General features: G+C 43.4%; 1 protein-coding gene across 1 annotated transcript in view; it reads right to left on the bottom strand.

Annotated features, from left to right (window-relative positions):
- The window catches only part of SAMHD1 (SAM domain and HD domain 1), a 29,941-nt gene that overhangs the window by 13,216 nt on the left and 2,032 nt on the right, over nt 1-14,693 (bottom strand). The window contains exons 2-9 of the mRNA XM_009329356.1: nt 8,721-8,843; nt 7,340-7,500; nt 5,497-5,612; nt 4,811-4,881; nt 3,597-3,752; nt 1,320-1,420; nt 1,105-1,213; nt 443-534 (exon numbers count right to left, since the gene is read on the bottom strand). Coding sequence (XP_009327631.1) covers nt 443-534; nt 1,105-1,213; nt 1,320-1,420; nt 3,597-3,752; nt 4,811-4,881; nt 5,497-5,612; nt 7,340-7,500; nt 8,721-8,843 — 929 coding nt within the window. The remainder of the gene's footprint in view (nt 1-442; nt 535-1,104; nt 1,214-1,319; nt 1,421-3,596; nt 3,753-4,810; nt 4,882-5,496; nt 5,613-7,339; nt 7,501-8,720; nt 8,844-14,693) is intronic.

Below are 14,693 nucleotides of genomic sequence, written 5' to 3'. Positions count from 1 at the left end.
CTCAGCTGAGCTACAGTAAGCTTGCTCATTATTTTACTCTGTTAGTAACCTTGCCCTATTAAACAGCCAGTTGGAGCTAAGTGGTCTCTAACTTGTAGATAAAGATTTGACTTCAGCTTATGTTGTTTTAACAGCTGTCAGCAGTTAAAACAACATAAGCACACCCTGGTCCTATGCTTCTTCAGGGCTTTAGTAATTTCCCTCTAATTGAATTTCACGTGGACAGATGTTGTTGTCCTTTTTTTTATTATTATTTATTTTGTTAATCACAGCCTCTATGATACTGTAAGCACTGAGCCTTGCCACAAGAATTGGGTTATATAGCCCAGTGGCTTTTATTCTGTGTCACACCTTATTGATTATCTGAATATTCCAAACGGATATACAGTTTCAAGAACTTAAAAATAAAAGGAATGCAAGAAAAGGAAAGCATAATACTTGCATTATTTCAATGATGTTGCCAATCTTATGCTGGTATGCTCGCCGGTGCAGGCAATTCCGTGTGTGGAACATATCATACAAATTTCCAACTTCCTGAATCAAAAAAACCCAATCACCTTTTACTTTCGACATTGTGTTAATTGGAAAACTAAAACAATCAAGGAAGGAATCAAATGAGTTGCCTCCTTCCATTTGCAGCATAGAACAGAATGGTTATTTTTCACCATTCACAAATTTTGAAACAGACTCAGGCCACTGTGGCAGAGCAGAGACCTGAGAGTGACCCCAGGCAGCCCGGGCAGAGAAGAGGACCTCTTGCTCCTTTAGCAGCCCCTCGCCAAAGCCACATTCACCTCTTGCTCAGAAGACTTGGAGCAGGATCATGCACAGCTGACGGTTTTGTAGAGTCTCCCCTGGAAGGACCCGCCACAAGCACTTTCAAACAGGCTTGCTCTGTCCCTCCCTTCCTCAAACCAGTTGCTTCTGAGAACAGATTTCAGAGCAGCAACTACTTCTTCCTCTCTTGGGCTAAAAAAGCATCCAGCAGGCAACCCCAGCATCCCCCCGCAATCCGGAGTGCAGCTGTACCACGCTGCCCGAGGCTGCTATACCTCACACACATTTTGCTGCTGAGCGTTCCCTCAGTTCACGCACACTGCTTACCTTGTCACGGGTACAGATATGCTTCTGGTTTTTTACTTCACAGACCCGAGTGAATTTAAGTAATCGCTTATAATCAAAATTGTTCTGGATTCCTAGGTGATGGCAATCCCTAAAAGTATTCCAGAGAGTGTTTAACAATGAGATCATACTTGTACATACAGTAGCATTGTTTCAGTAGGAATTCATAATAAAAACAAAAAGTGTAAGATTTGTACCTTGCAAAATAATCCCATTTGTCAACATCAATGCCATTTTTTTTGTTAGCTACTATCTCATATAGGAAACTTTTCTCCTTTTGTCGACCATGGTAGGGCCACTAACAACAGGGGAGCCGAGAAGAAAAAAAAATCAGAAACAATAAGAAATTAAAGTGTGCAAACAATCTCAGAACAGTTTTTTAAAGACAGTGGGAATACACTTTGATTTTGCCTGTGATAAACAACGAACACTGAGGTAGCAAAGAACACAAAGACAATAAAAGACCTTTCAGAAGCTATCGGGCATTAGAAATCCAGAACTAGGGCTCAAGCAGCTGACTTCCCAGAATACAGGAAGAATAAAAACAATGTACGCAAGTATTTCATTTCCCATTCTACTACAGCAAAGCCTGCAGCTTTGAAATGCCAAAAAAAAAAAAGCATACAAAGAGGGGGGAAAAAGAAACAAAGAAGGGAAAAGGTTGGAATAATTTAATCCTCGGGGAATTAGTTAAACCCACAAACATGTCACTGTCTTGCAGTCTGCTGCAATTAACTACATAGCGTTAAAGAATAGAGATTTAAAATAATTATTTAGATGTTTTAAACAAAAATTGTTTAAACAGCCAGCTACTTAAACTCCTAACCCACAAGGGATCATTCAGCCATGAGGCAAACAGGAAATCAACGCCAAAATAATAAGATACAAGTTGCACATAAACGTTATTTTCTTGAAAATCCAATGATTTTTCAGCTAAACAAAAAATACCATGAAGTGGCCTTGAAATTCTAAAGGCGGAAAACATTGTATACAAACAGATAAATGCTTTCATGTTATCTGCGTTACAGAAATATTATATTAAAATTGATATGAATAAGAATGGAAACGTGTAAGCAGCAGGAAGAGAGCACATCATAGATAAAAATATCCCGTGCTGATCACTGGGACAATGTTCAGGACACTGTTTATGTTCAACGCATAAACAACCTGTTGTTCATGTCAGGACCAGAAGGCCTGCGATGCGGTATCATCACAGCACAGATGCCTCATCAGCAGAGGAGCCTGTACCCTGGTAAGACCACCACAGTACAAATGGCTGCCAGTGGAAGATCCTGCAGCCAGGATGGTGGCAAGAAGGTTGCCACACATCATGTATGACACTCATTTTCCTGTTATTCTGCTGGAAAACAGGCATAGAATCCAAACAAGGAAAAACAGACATTGGGTAAGAACCTGGCACAAGATCAATAGCAGCGGCAGGCAGGAAGATTTGTGTGCAAATGAGTGCGAGCGGGTAAAAATCAACTTGCAGACTTTGTAAATTAATATCCCCTTCCTGTAAGATCTCAGACTGAATTTTATTATGCTAAGTTCCCTGTGTTTGTCATCAGAGTGCTGGAGTACACATGGTAGAACTACACACTGCTATAGCAGAAAATAATGGGTAAGTGCTAACATTTGTGGGTGATTTGCTTGGGACAACATATGAATTCTGATTAGGACCAGATTGTCATGACAGATCTCCCACTGACGGGTTCTTAATTCTGGTAGCAACTGAATGGGTGTCCTTGAAGAGATGACAAGAGCTGTAAAGTGAGGACAGAGGACTTAATTCTTTCATAGAGTTGCAAGGATTAATAATCATGACCTCTTCCTCCTTGCCTCTTGAGGCAACACGTTTCTTTCAAGTCTTATCCCTGCCTCTATGTTTGTTACTGCAATAATCCAAGCATTTTGCTACTGTCGTTAAAGCCGATGCGGCTCTGGTACTTGGGCCACACGTTTTTCATTGCTCATTGCCTCATCTCTGCCAGTTCTCAGTTTTGTTATCCATTATCAGCTTGTTACCCTAAACTATCTCCACGTTTTCTTTGTATGGCCACCTGAAAACACAACCTCCCATCACCACCGCCTTCAGGCATCCAGTGAACAGGCTGTTATCCTAACCTGGTCATTTAAGGTTTCCAGTAAAAATTCAGTTCTACCAATCTAGCTACAGTGAATTAGGTTCACTAAATGCAAATAACATTCTTAAGCTTTCCTCTAATCTGAAAACTTTGAGGTAAGAACTTCTCAGGAAGATGTAAGCACATAACATAGTGAAGCTACCACCTCCTGCCAGCACTGCAAGAAATAAACACTGCACTTCTCTAGCATCTCTTGCGCCAGGATTCTCAGAGTTTCATGGGGCTAAAAAGAAATAATAAAACATAGCAGAAGCAAAAATTATCTACCCTTTCAGTAAAATTAAAGACATTTCTTGGGATAACCACAGGAGCAGTACACTGACTCACCGATTTCTCACAAGCGGTTTCATCTATAGGCCCTCCTATTTGTTCCTTGATGAAGTTCATATCTTCTTCCAGGACAAGACCATACGACTTCATGACTTCTTCTAGTTTATTGGAAGTGATCAGGTGCTCAAACATTTTAACAGAAGCAGTTTCATGCTGTGAGAAAAAAAACACCCAAACGTTGCGTTACAAAGTTTAAGCAACTTTCCTGCAGCACCACAGCTTTCTCCTAACCCAGCAGCAGTGCCTGGCAGGGCACCTGGGCACGGCGGTGTGGAAGTGCAGCTCTGGGGTGATTTTCTACTCATTTTGTATCTAACCAAACAGGAAATCACCCTGCCTACAGAGTCCAGAAACACACTCTTCAGCAGAGCTGTTAATTTTGTATTTTTACCAAACAGCAGTAAAATAGTTACAAAATAACCAAGTCTGCTGTGCAGAAGATTAACAAGTTTACTCAGCTGATTTTACTTAGTAATTACAAGCAGAAAGAGGCCCGAAAGGACTGTGTTACATTTCATTCGCAGCAAACAACCCTTGTAACTCTGTTCAAAGTTTCTGAAAGTTTGAATTCAAATCACTGTATTAAACATCCTGGCCTTGACCTAAAACCTTAAACTGGAGAGGAAGCTCCCAGCTGGTATTTTGCATCTGTAAAATATATTCCGAAGAAAGCGCGCAATACGCGTTTTAAGGCACAATGCTGGCTTCAATGATCAGTGCAGTCCTAACGAATTCTGCCTCTTCAGAGCCACACTACAGGCATTGACAAGACTGAGACATGTCACTTCTCCTCTGTGTCACCCAGTGTGACATCTGCAGGAAGAGAACATGCGTACACAAACAGATCTCATGAAAGTACACAGGAGTTCAAGAGCATTTGCACTTTCAGGGAAGAGACACAGGTGACGGACATCTGCCCTCACTTACCTCTCCCCACACCTCTTTCTGCTTTGCTAGTAAGGCTGCATCTGCTCACAGCCACGCTGAGGGGGCTTACGTTCCCCAACCAAACAGTTAAAGAGAACAACAAAGAAATCATCACAAGATTAGGAGACAACATTCTGGTTTTTGATTATGCCATCAAAATGATGCAATAAGAAAAGGCTAGATGATCACTATATTCTCACAAGCACTGGCAGTCTTTAAAGATGAATTATTCTCCCTTTAAAAATTTCAGTTTTCTATTTTTCCTTTAATAGTGAAAAGCCTACCTTCCACTTCAAATCTGGACGAGTGAGTGGAATAAATCTTCCATCAAACATGTGTGAAAATGGCCCATGACCTTAAAAATAGAGATTACACAGGTTTAATCTGAGACATGGTTGTCAGTAAAAATATTTTGAGCAAGCTAAGGATCTGGATTCTCTTGTATTTGACTTGATCTTGACATCATCTATGAGGAAGATTCAGCTATAGCTAGTGCACTTTCCTAAGACACCTTAAGTACTACTGCACTTAACATAGCCAGTTCCATTACCTACACCACAGGCAAGTACTGCAGTAACACCGAGAACATTAATTATTCGGTGCCAGCTCTGAAGAAAGCTAGTTATAAAATAATTATAACAATTTTGGAAAGGGCCACTAATTTTCGCTCTGAAAAGTTTTGAGAGACCTGAGGACATCACAGAAGGAAGCGGAGACTTCAGCCACTAATGGCAGAACTCTAAACACCATATGGAAACAAGACAAAAGATGGCTATGGGTGGCTACAGATTCACCAAGTGGAGTTGCCTCTGCGGACCTACTCCAGACTAAACAGGAACAGATAAATCCTGTCTTGGAATATGGCCACACACTGAGCAGCCCAAAACAGCTCTCACGTTCTGATCTCGCAGCCAGCTTTTCACCCGGGTTAGTTTTCAAAGGGCAACAAGCCATCTCAAGTGCTGCTTACCCAAATCATGACAAAGCCCAGCAATTTCTACACAGAGGATATCTCGCTGCGTTATATCTAGTTCTGGTTGTCTCTCCTTCAGTGCACGAACCAGACATCCTGCTAGGTAGCCCACCCTGTTGCAGGGGAAAAAAAAAAAGAAAAAAAAAAGAAAGTGAATATAGTAGTATTTTAGGCTGAACAGAAAAAGAGCAGTTCACCTATTCTATTTTGCTCCATTAAGTCACAGCCTTTGTCTGAGAGGTAGCACACAGCAAATACTCAAACCCTGACCTGCAAGAGAATCACAGACAAACTATTTCCTGTAGCAGAGTGTTAGTCATCAGAAACACATTTGAAAGCAGAAAAGCATGAGATACCATGCCCAAAACATGGCGACAACAGCATCCTGCAGTATTTCATAATGCACAATCACGGAGTAACTGTGTAAGCAAACAGCAGTACGTTATTGACAGTGTGCATCTTGAAGCACCACAGCTTACACATCATCCTTTGACTTCCAGTCAGTGCAACTGCAAAGGCCCACAACAGTCACCAAAGCATTTTGTTCTTCTTTCAAATTGCTATTTTAACAGTAGCTTATGACAATTATTTCCCTTCCTTTCATTCATTTTAGATTTGGCATTTAATTTCACTGAATGGGACCCTCTGTTCTCGTGATACAAAAACAGCAGAAACGAACGTACGGCACATACTCCTATAAACTGTTTACAAGCTCTACACCAACTTCCTTTTCTACTTGCCCTTGCAGAACATCTTAAAAGTAGGCAAGGTTTTATATGACAAGGTAGTAGCTTTTATTAGACCAGATTTTACTGTTTGGCTTTTTTTTACTAGACCAATAAGCACACAAAGCTCACTTCTTCTATTTTAACACTGTAGAAATCTTTAAAATGATATACAGATTGAGAACAACTGTCCTAAGTTTAACTATATAGATTAATTGAACTGTTTAGAAGAAAAGGTTGTTAATACCACTGGAGTTTTCAGACTCCTGTGGTGAAAGCTTTGGTTATATTCCCCACATTTTTGTCTTTTCAGGTTTACCAGATGCAATCAATTGCAGCTTGCCTCACTGATTTGACCCTTTTGCATCTTGTTAGCGTCACGGAGCAGGGGCAGAAACCAGACTTACTTCACAATATCTCAGCACTAACAAAAGCAACTTTAGGCTGGCCAGATCACCTGAATAAAAACCATTGACTAGTTCAATTTCTCTGCACCTTGGCATATACCTTTAAAACAAGCTTAAATTTGTCATTAATCGGCTTCTCTGTGGAGTGTGAATGACCTAGCCACACTCTGGGAACCCTTGTGTCCATCGTCTGTTTCTGTTTAACTTATATTACAGCTAACAGTCTGACAATCTGCCATCGATTGCATAAAGCACATGTAACTACAAATGCAAATATTACAGATAAAATGGGTTTTAGCTGTGCTGGACTATATAAGGGGATCACAACTGACTGGCAAGTCATTTATAGCAGCCCCGGTACCCTTCCCAGGTTTATGCTTTAAAACTCAAATTTTGACCAGGGAGAACATAAAGCACTCACAGTTTTTAATTAACATTATCATTAGAAGAAGAAGGGCCGGGGAGGAAATCTAACATTGACCCACCTTGTAGGTTTCTTTATCTGTCTTTATTAAATCAAGTTCAAGGGAACAGCCCATAATCACACAGGATATCGAGGAACATTTGAGAGACCAACAATGCCACCACAGCAGTTTTCACCAATGCTCAAAGACAGCGATGCCCCTTGGCTGGCACTCCACGTTAGCGGAACCAAACTTGGGGAAATCCAAATGCAAGAGATGTGCATGCAAGACAACATCACCTTACCCTATAGAGTGTTCAAAGCGGTTGTGAGAGGCTCCTGGAAAAACGAAGTAAGTGCCACCCAGCTGCTTAATGTATCTGAGGCGCTGAAACTGAGGTGTGTCGATGATACGAACAAGAAGGGGATGTATTTCAATGTGCCCATGAATTGGATCATTAAAAACCTACAAAAGCCAAACAATAGTTTAATCAACATTTAAAATTTGACTTTGAAAAGAAACAGGCACCAAGGTAAAGGATATCTAGAATGGTCAGGTATTTGGTGGGAGAGGGCGACTGTTTTGTTTTCTTCTGTAAAACAGCCATATCCTGCCTACCCTATATCAAGATTTATTCTGGAGAACTACTTAAGCATGACATCAAAAAAGACAAAGCTGCATATTTCAGAGGGCAAGGGAATTAAAGTAAAAATCTCTAAAAATGTTATCTGCACCTGTGTAATTCCAAAACTTAACACTTGAGAAAACCACTCTCTCTATTAATCTGCTATTCCAGTTAAAGCGGGATAACTGCAATAATTGGATATCTCAGACATGAAGTGTTTTGGTTTGACATTGTTCATGTTTTTTAAAATCAAGTGAAATTTTGCAGAGTGGAAATTATGATTCTTACCTTTTTCGTAACACAAAATGCAAAACCTAAGATAACTGACATACGAAAGAAGTACTCCCTGATCATCCCTTAGCATGCATTTTAAGAGACATCTGAGTAACTACAGTGACTTACTAGAGAAGATAAACACACACATTTAATCTTTGCCTCAAAACAGCAGATAAAACCATTTCATCACACACATATCTTGGTAAAATACTAAGGCAAATAAGGTTGTCCTGCGTTCTCTCTACTCTCGGTCACTGAGCTGACAGGGCTCTAGCAGATGTGCAGACTACTAAGGAACGCGTGCAGCCCTGGCCCGAGTTAAACCAACATGCACCACTGTGAGAAACGGCTGGACATGGCAAACAGTGGAAGCGAGAAGGAGTCTGCCAACCGAGGCCTGGGGCTAAACTAATAAAAAAAAAGGAGGGGGGAGGGATCCTCTACACAGGGAGATGTGAAAGGGGAGCTTCTCAGCACATTTCAAACACCTCATCTGCTCATTCAATCTCTCACAACCGCCAGGTGCCCACATCAAGCTCTTAGCTGATGATTTCAACAATTCTTCTGGTAAATGTGGTTTTTCAAAGACCACCCGCTATGAAGGAGAAGGGCTCAGAGCTCGCTGCTCTGCAAAGGAAAGGCACCACCGCAGCACCAGCTGGCACCACCAAGCCAAAAGGAGGGGAGGCAGAGAGACAGGGAGAGAGACAGCGAGACAAGCAGCGCTGCAAAGCGCCAGCAGGGCCCTGGAAGCGGTGTCCTCCCGACGGGGCGCTGGGGCTACCTTCATTATGTCCACGTGCTGCTGTCTCAGTTTGTTCAGGCAGGCCAGCACTTTCAGTCTCTCAGCTGGGAGGCTAGAAAGGAAAAAAAAAGACAGCGAGAGCAAAGTTTGCAATGCATTTCCCTTTACAATTTGCAGTACATATGGAATTACTTGTGCAAGTTCATATTACTCTGATATTTGTTGACTCTTACAGAAGTACGTATTTCTGCAGCTTTTTCAGAAAAATACTGAAAGCATTTATCCTTCTAAAGTTAAGTATAGAAGGAAGAGAACAAACAGCTACAGAAGTTGTCTGTAAAACAGTGTAAGTGCTTCTCCCACTTATACAGATCCGAGAAATAGAAACACCAGGAAACACACAATTTTTTCATCAATTTCTTTTAGGTAAAGTCGCATTTGGGGATAAGTCCCTTAAGTTTATGGGAAGGACAACATGCAGTGCCTGAATAACTGACATTTTTTAAGGTTGAAAAATTCCTTAAACTGAAATGTCAAAGCCCAATAAACGATTGTTGTGGTTTAACCCCAGTCAGCAACTAAGCCCCACCCAGCCGCTCGCTCACCCTTCCCCCCGGTGGGATGGAGGAGAGAATCAGAAGGGTAAAATTGAGAAAACTCATGGGTTGAGGTAAGAACAGTTTAATAATTGAAATATAATAATAACAACAACAACAAATTGTAATGAAAAGGAAAATAACAAAAAGAGAGAGAAATAAAACCCAAGAAAGACAAGTGATGCAAATGAAAAATAATTGCTCACCACCCGCCGACCGATGCCCAGCCAGTCCCCGAGCAGCGGCCCCCCCCGGCCAGCTTCCCCCAGTTTATGTACTGAGCATGACGTCCCGTGGTAGGGAATGTTTCTTTGGCCAGTTCGGCGGTGCCCCCTCCCAGCTTCTTGTGCCCCTCCAGCCTGCTCAGTCGGTAGAGCAGGGGAAGCTGAAAAGTCCTTGACCAGTGTAAGCACTACTTTGCAACAACTAAAACATCGGTGTGTTATCAACTTTGTTCTCATCCTAAATCCAAAACACAGCCCTGTACCAGCTACTAGGAAGGAAATTAACTCTATCCCTGCCGAAACCAGGACAACAAAGATTTATATAAAAATTTCTTTCAGTTAGTCAACTCTGTATTAAAAGAAGTTTAATTTTGCCAAATTAACTTGAATTTTATATAAATTAATTTCAACTCCAACAGTGGAACCACCGGAGTTTGAAAGATGCTCTAATTTTGTTGAGAACTGATTCTTCTGTTTCGTAAAGATATTTTGCCGTCATTTTTAATAAATTATTAAAGGTCTCCTTCACAACACACACGTAAACTTTCAATGCAGGTACTCTGTTGTAGCCCTGGTAGTCTAAGAGCACAGGCAGGACAAGTCTGGAGGGAGAGATAATACACTTTATTACACCCACTTTAACTCTGTCTGCAAGCCTTGCCCTTGAGCAAAATGGTTTCACCCTCAGTATGACAGCAAACACTTTATCACGAGAAAGTACAGTTTGCTACCTTTTACACTCTTCAGCAGTAACCACACCCTGAGAGCAGTTTCACATCAGTCTTTCAATTTAAACTTTAACAGAAAGCAATACTATAAAATGCCAATTATTAGCAAAAAATACTGCTTGATGCACTACATATTTTCATCTGAATCATTTAATAATTCACAATCCATGAAATATTAAACGTATATGATGTCTGAGCTGCTGGTGAGCAGTTTTTGTCTTAGTATCCCGGTCCCTAACAGGGAGCTCTTGGGCTGCAGCCTCTGCTGCTCACACTTGCAAGCAAGATGAAAAGCACCAGTGGTGATTTTCATCAGTAATCACCAGTAACAGGTGATTTTCATCAGAAAAGCACCAGTAACACTCAAACCAGCGTGTTACTTCACATCCCAAGCAGCTCAGTCTGTAGGAACAGTCACAAACCCCCAGATACTTACAAGGGAGTTCCTGAAAGTGCCCACTATTTACAGGGCAACAGAAAGCAGCTAACGCTGAGGACAGGACAAGGACCACCTGCATTTGCCCGGCCTTCCTGCTCTCTGCTAAGAGGAGAAGATGAACTTTGGCATGGTGGAAGAGCCGAGGAACCCTTCTGCGGCCAGCAAACCAGAAGCTTGTACACACCTATCCTTACACTCCCAGGAGAAGCAACTGCTCTTTGAGGTCTGTCCTGAAAATGGGACCAAGAATATTCGACTGCTGCTTATAAGAAATGTGTAACTTTTCCAACCACAGGTATGGCTAATTCAGGCAGGACTAGCGCTTGGGCTAGTAACCAAGCACCTCCATCACCACCCCCAAAAATGGTTTAGGGACAGCAAAGTCAGAAGCAATCTGCTTCCAGCTATCCACGTTCATTTTACTTCTGTGGAGAAGTTCTCTCAAGACACTTACCTAACATGCAGAAACACACCTGGATTAGAGCATCTTTGCTCCAGCAGACTTGAAAAATTAACACCCAAACTTGATGTACAGAGATGACCCCCATATTCTTAATTACAACTGAGTTCTTCAGTGGTTATCGCTTCAAAGCATGCTAATAATGGAGTTCAAACATCACAAGCGTGTTTTTGAACGAGCTGTAATGCTGCAAGAGGTAACAGTAGCACCACCATTTACAGTCATGCAATAGGCCTCAAGTAACAAATGCCCCAAAAGATACTCTGGGTCACGCAAAGTACACAAGGTAGGATTTCATGACATTTTTGAGAAGGTGAGGCAGTGCAAAGCAGCACCCAGCGTTAAGCGAGGGACAGCACTGCTGAGTACAGGGCATAGCCTGTTGGTTTGAAGCACACGATTATACTTTTAAATGCCACAAAAATTCAGGAGCGAGGAGAAAATTAACTGGAAAATAGCCAGGTACATAAGGAGGAAGGCATGTGGGCACCTACCATCTTGAGAAATTACCAATGACTGCAACTACAGGAACAGCAGAGAAAGGACAGCTCTGTACTACTGACAGTACAGGTTATTATACAACTACCTATGCAAACACTGTCCACAAAGAGCATAGCCTAATGTGCTGCTTTGCTCCAGAAACTCACCTCCAGCAGGGCTGAATTAAACGGTGCTAACACAGCTCTCTGCACTGTATGATACATCTGCTGGAGTCACCCCCGGGACGGATCAGTGCTGCACGCAGGTGAGAGAGCAGCAAAAGGAATAGGCCCGACCAGGGAGGCTGGGAAGTCCCTGCCTGACATACCACATCCGTGGCCTGCCCGTCTTGTCGTCCCGCCCTGCCTCCAGGAACACTAACCCTTGTTCTGGGTTTGGCCTCCAGATGACAAAGCAGGCTGTCAATACAGTCCTGGCGTGACTGATCACCTGAACGTTGCACCACAGAGCGCTCTATCCTCCTTCAGATAGAAGACAACAGCAGGGGATGTTTCACCTGGTGTCTACACGGTAAGACTGCCTCAACCAAGAGATAACACACAAATCGTGTTACTACTGTAGTTTTCCAGGGCTCTGCGGGCATAGTTCCTCCAACAGCCAAAGCAGCAATACTGCTGGCTGTCTTTAAGAGGGTGAGTACTGACACTTCCCCATCCACACCCTTCCGTCCCTCCCTGCTTTGCCCACACCCTCCCTCCCTCGTGCCACAGGTGACAAGGATGAGAAAACCTCTTTCCTGCACCCATCAGGAACTTAACTACCCCAGAGAGGTCGGCCAGACAGCCCTGCTCATCATCTGTATTTAACATGCAGCATGCCGCATGCCACACAAAACATCCACTTCCAGGAACATGAGAACGCGTGGGAAACCCACAGCACTGCCTCCAGGCCCCGGTCATCCCGAGCTCTCCCCACTGAATATCCAGGAATGGCAGGGAACTAAATATACCCGTTCGTTACCAGCCTGTCAGAGAAACGAGGAAAGTTACTGCAGGACACCGTGCAGTGGAAAGACGCATGCAAAGCGATCATTCTTTAGTGCAAAGTTGAGATGTTTTAAAAAAGCAGAAGGCTCTAGCAATTTCTCATCCAACTCACAACATTTTCAGCTTAACAGAAACAAGATGTCAGATCCCACCAAAGGAAACACCTTATGAAAGAAAACCCACAAGCATGTCACTCCGTACCTCCGCACCATCCACTCTCCATACCAACTGAGAGCTCTTCACAGCCATTCCACTCCATCACCTGTACCACACGCTTAGAGGGACTTCCTCACTACCCAGTCCTGCCTGCCTACATTTGGCGCTAACAGAGCCCGATGACCCGCAGAGCGGCCTGCAGATGTCCGGTGTGTCCGAGCGTCCGTATGGGCACTTGATGCTCAGCCAGCCAGTGAGGCACTAAAAGCAACCAGCCTCCTGGTAGTCTCTAAACAGAAACTATACATCCGCTCGGTATTTCAATTAGACAGTTACCTTATACTTCAGAAACAAATAAAGCCTTTAGCTGCCTTCCCCATGACACCACACCATTTCTATCTGCACACTTCAAACAGCTGCAGTTAAAACCCTTCTTCCAAAAAAACCAAAAATACCTTAATGACTCCTGCCAACATCTTGCCTCCTCCAAAGCGCAACCCTTCTGCCTTGTCATCCTGAGCCACACCAGCTCTTCTTTCTCTACCGATGGCCACACCCAGACGCCCACTCTTTCAACTCATCCTTCGCAAGTTGCGAGTGCAGCCGGGATGTCTCGATGTAATAGAGACGGGGCCCTTCATCCTCAGCATGGTGTTAGCTCTCACAAGTTTTCACCCAAGGAGCCAACCTGCACACCAAAGTACTCAAAACTCCCAGCAGACAAGCACAGCTCTGCGCTTGTGTACGCCCGCCAGATAACCACGCTCCAAACTGCCTTAGGTCCACTAACCACAACATCAGCAAATAGCTTGAGCGGAACGGTTGGGTTTTGAGAGAAATTTGGAGGAAACAGCGTAAACAAGGTTAGCAAAGGAGTAAAGACAAGACATTCAAAGATTAAAAAGCACTAGGAAGTATGTGGTGAGGAAGCAGGCTCACATCCCAGGAGAGGTGAGCAAAACCGACCCCAGTGGGGCAGAGAAGGGGCAGCGGGGGCCCTTCAGACACGTAGGACGACAGGATGCATTTATACTCTCTTCTCTTTCAGAAGAGCAAAAAAGTATATTCACCACCAGAAAAATTACGAGGTTTTTGGGACCAGTCATTTCCCTCACTGCCAGGAATAATCCTTTACACGCTTTAAGACAGCATTCGGTTTTCTTGTACTCGTGGCAGGTGACTGCTACTGAGCTGGGAGTAAGGCTTTGCCAGACTGCCCACTCCCCACAGCCAAGTGCTGTGGCAGCTCACAGGGGCCACTGAACTCCGCCACTCGCCCACAGGCCCATATTCTGTCAGGACACACAACAATATCTCTTTTTCCATAACAGTCCACCCTATTGTAACAGGCGCAACAAAGAGCAAAGTCCCAGCAACTGCTGCAAGATTAAGATTTCAACGCCCAGGATTTGTCTCAGGGAAATGGGTGAAACCCAGCCTCCACAAAGCAGCACCTACTCGCTATTTTAAAAATTGTTGCTACTGTCATTACTAGAATCAGAGCAGCATTAACTTTAGGCCGAGAAGAAACTTCTCATCACAACCCCTGGAGTTTACACTGGCATTCCTATTAACACTTAAAAGGTTATTGTGCTACCGGTAGTATTTTCGTTAAAGCTTTTTAAATGGATTTTTTTGCTTCACGTGGTTACTGGGCAACTAGCTTCTGTGCTCTGAATGGCGCTGGCTATGCTGGGATCAGCAGGGGGAACTGGTAAACCGTTCCGGAGGATCCGGGATCAGCCACGCAGAGCCCGTTCCACCACGTACACCCACTCCGACCGTCCTTACGTCCAAGCTCTTGGGCATTTGGGGTGGAAATGGGCGAATGGAAAACAGCCACCCTGTTTGGGAGAAATGCATTTCCTGACCCGAGTTCGCTACCGCGGACGGGGCCTTGGGGGGCAGGGACCCGCCGGCGG

Source organism: Pygoscelis adeliae, unplaced genomic scaffold (genome assembly GCF_000699105.1).
Source record: "Pygoscelis adeliae isolate BGI_AS28 unplaced genomic scaffold, ASM69910v1 Scaffold407, whole genome shotgun sequence".
NCBI lineage: Eukaryota > Metazoa > Chordata > Aves > Sphenisciformes > Spheniscidae > Pygoscelis > Pygoscelis adeliae.
The sequence above is the reverse complement of the archived record's forward strand: the minus strand, read 5'-3'. Positions and strand labels throughout refer to the sequence as shown.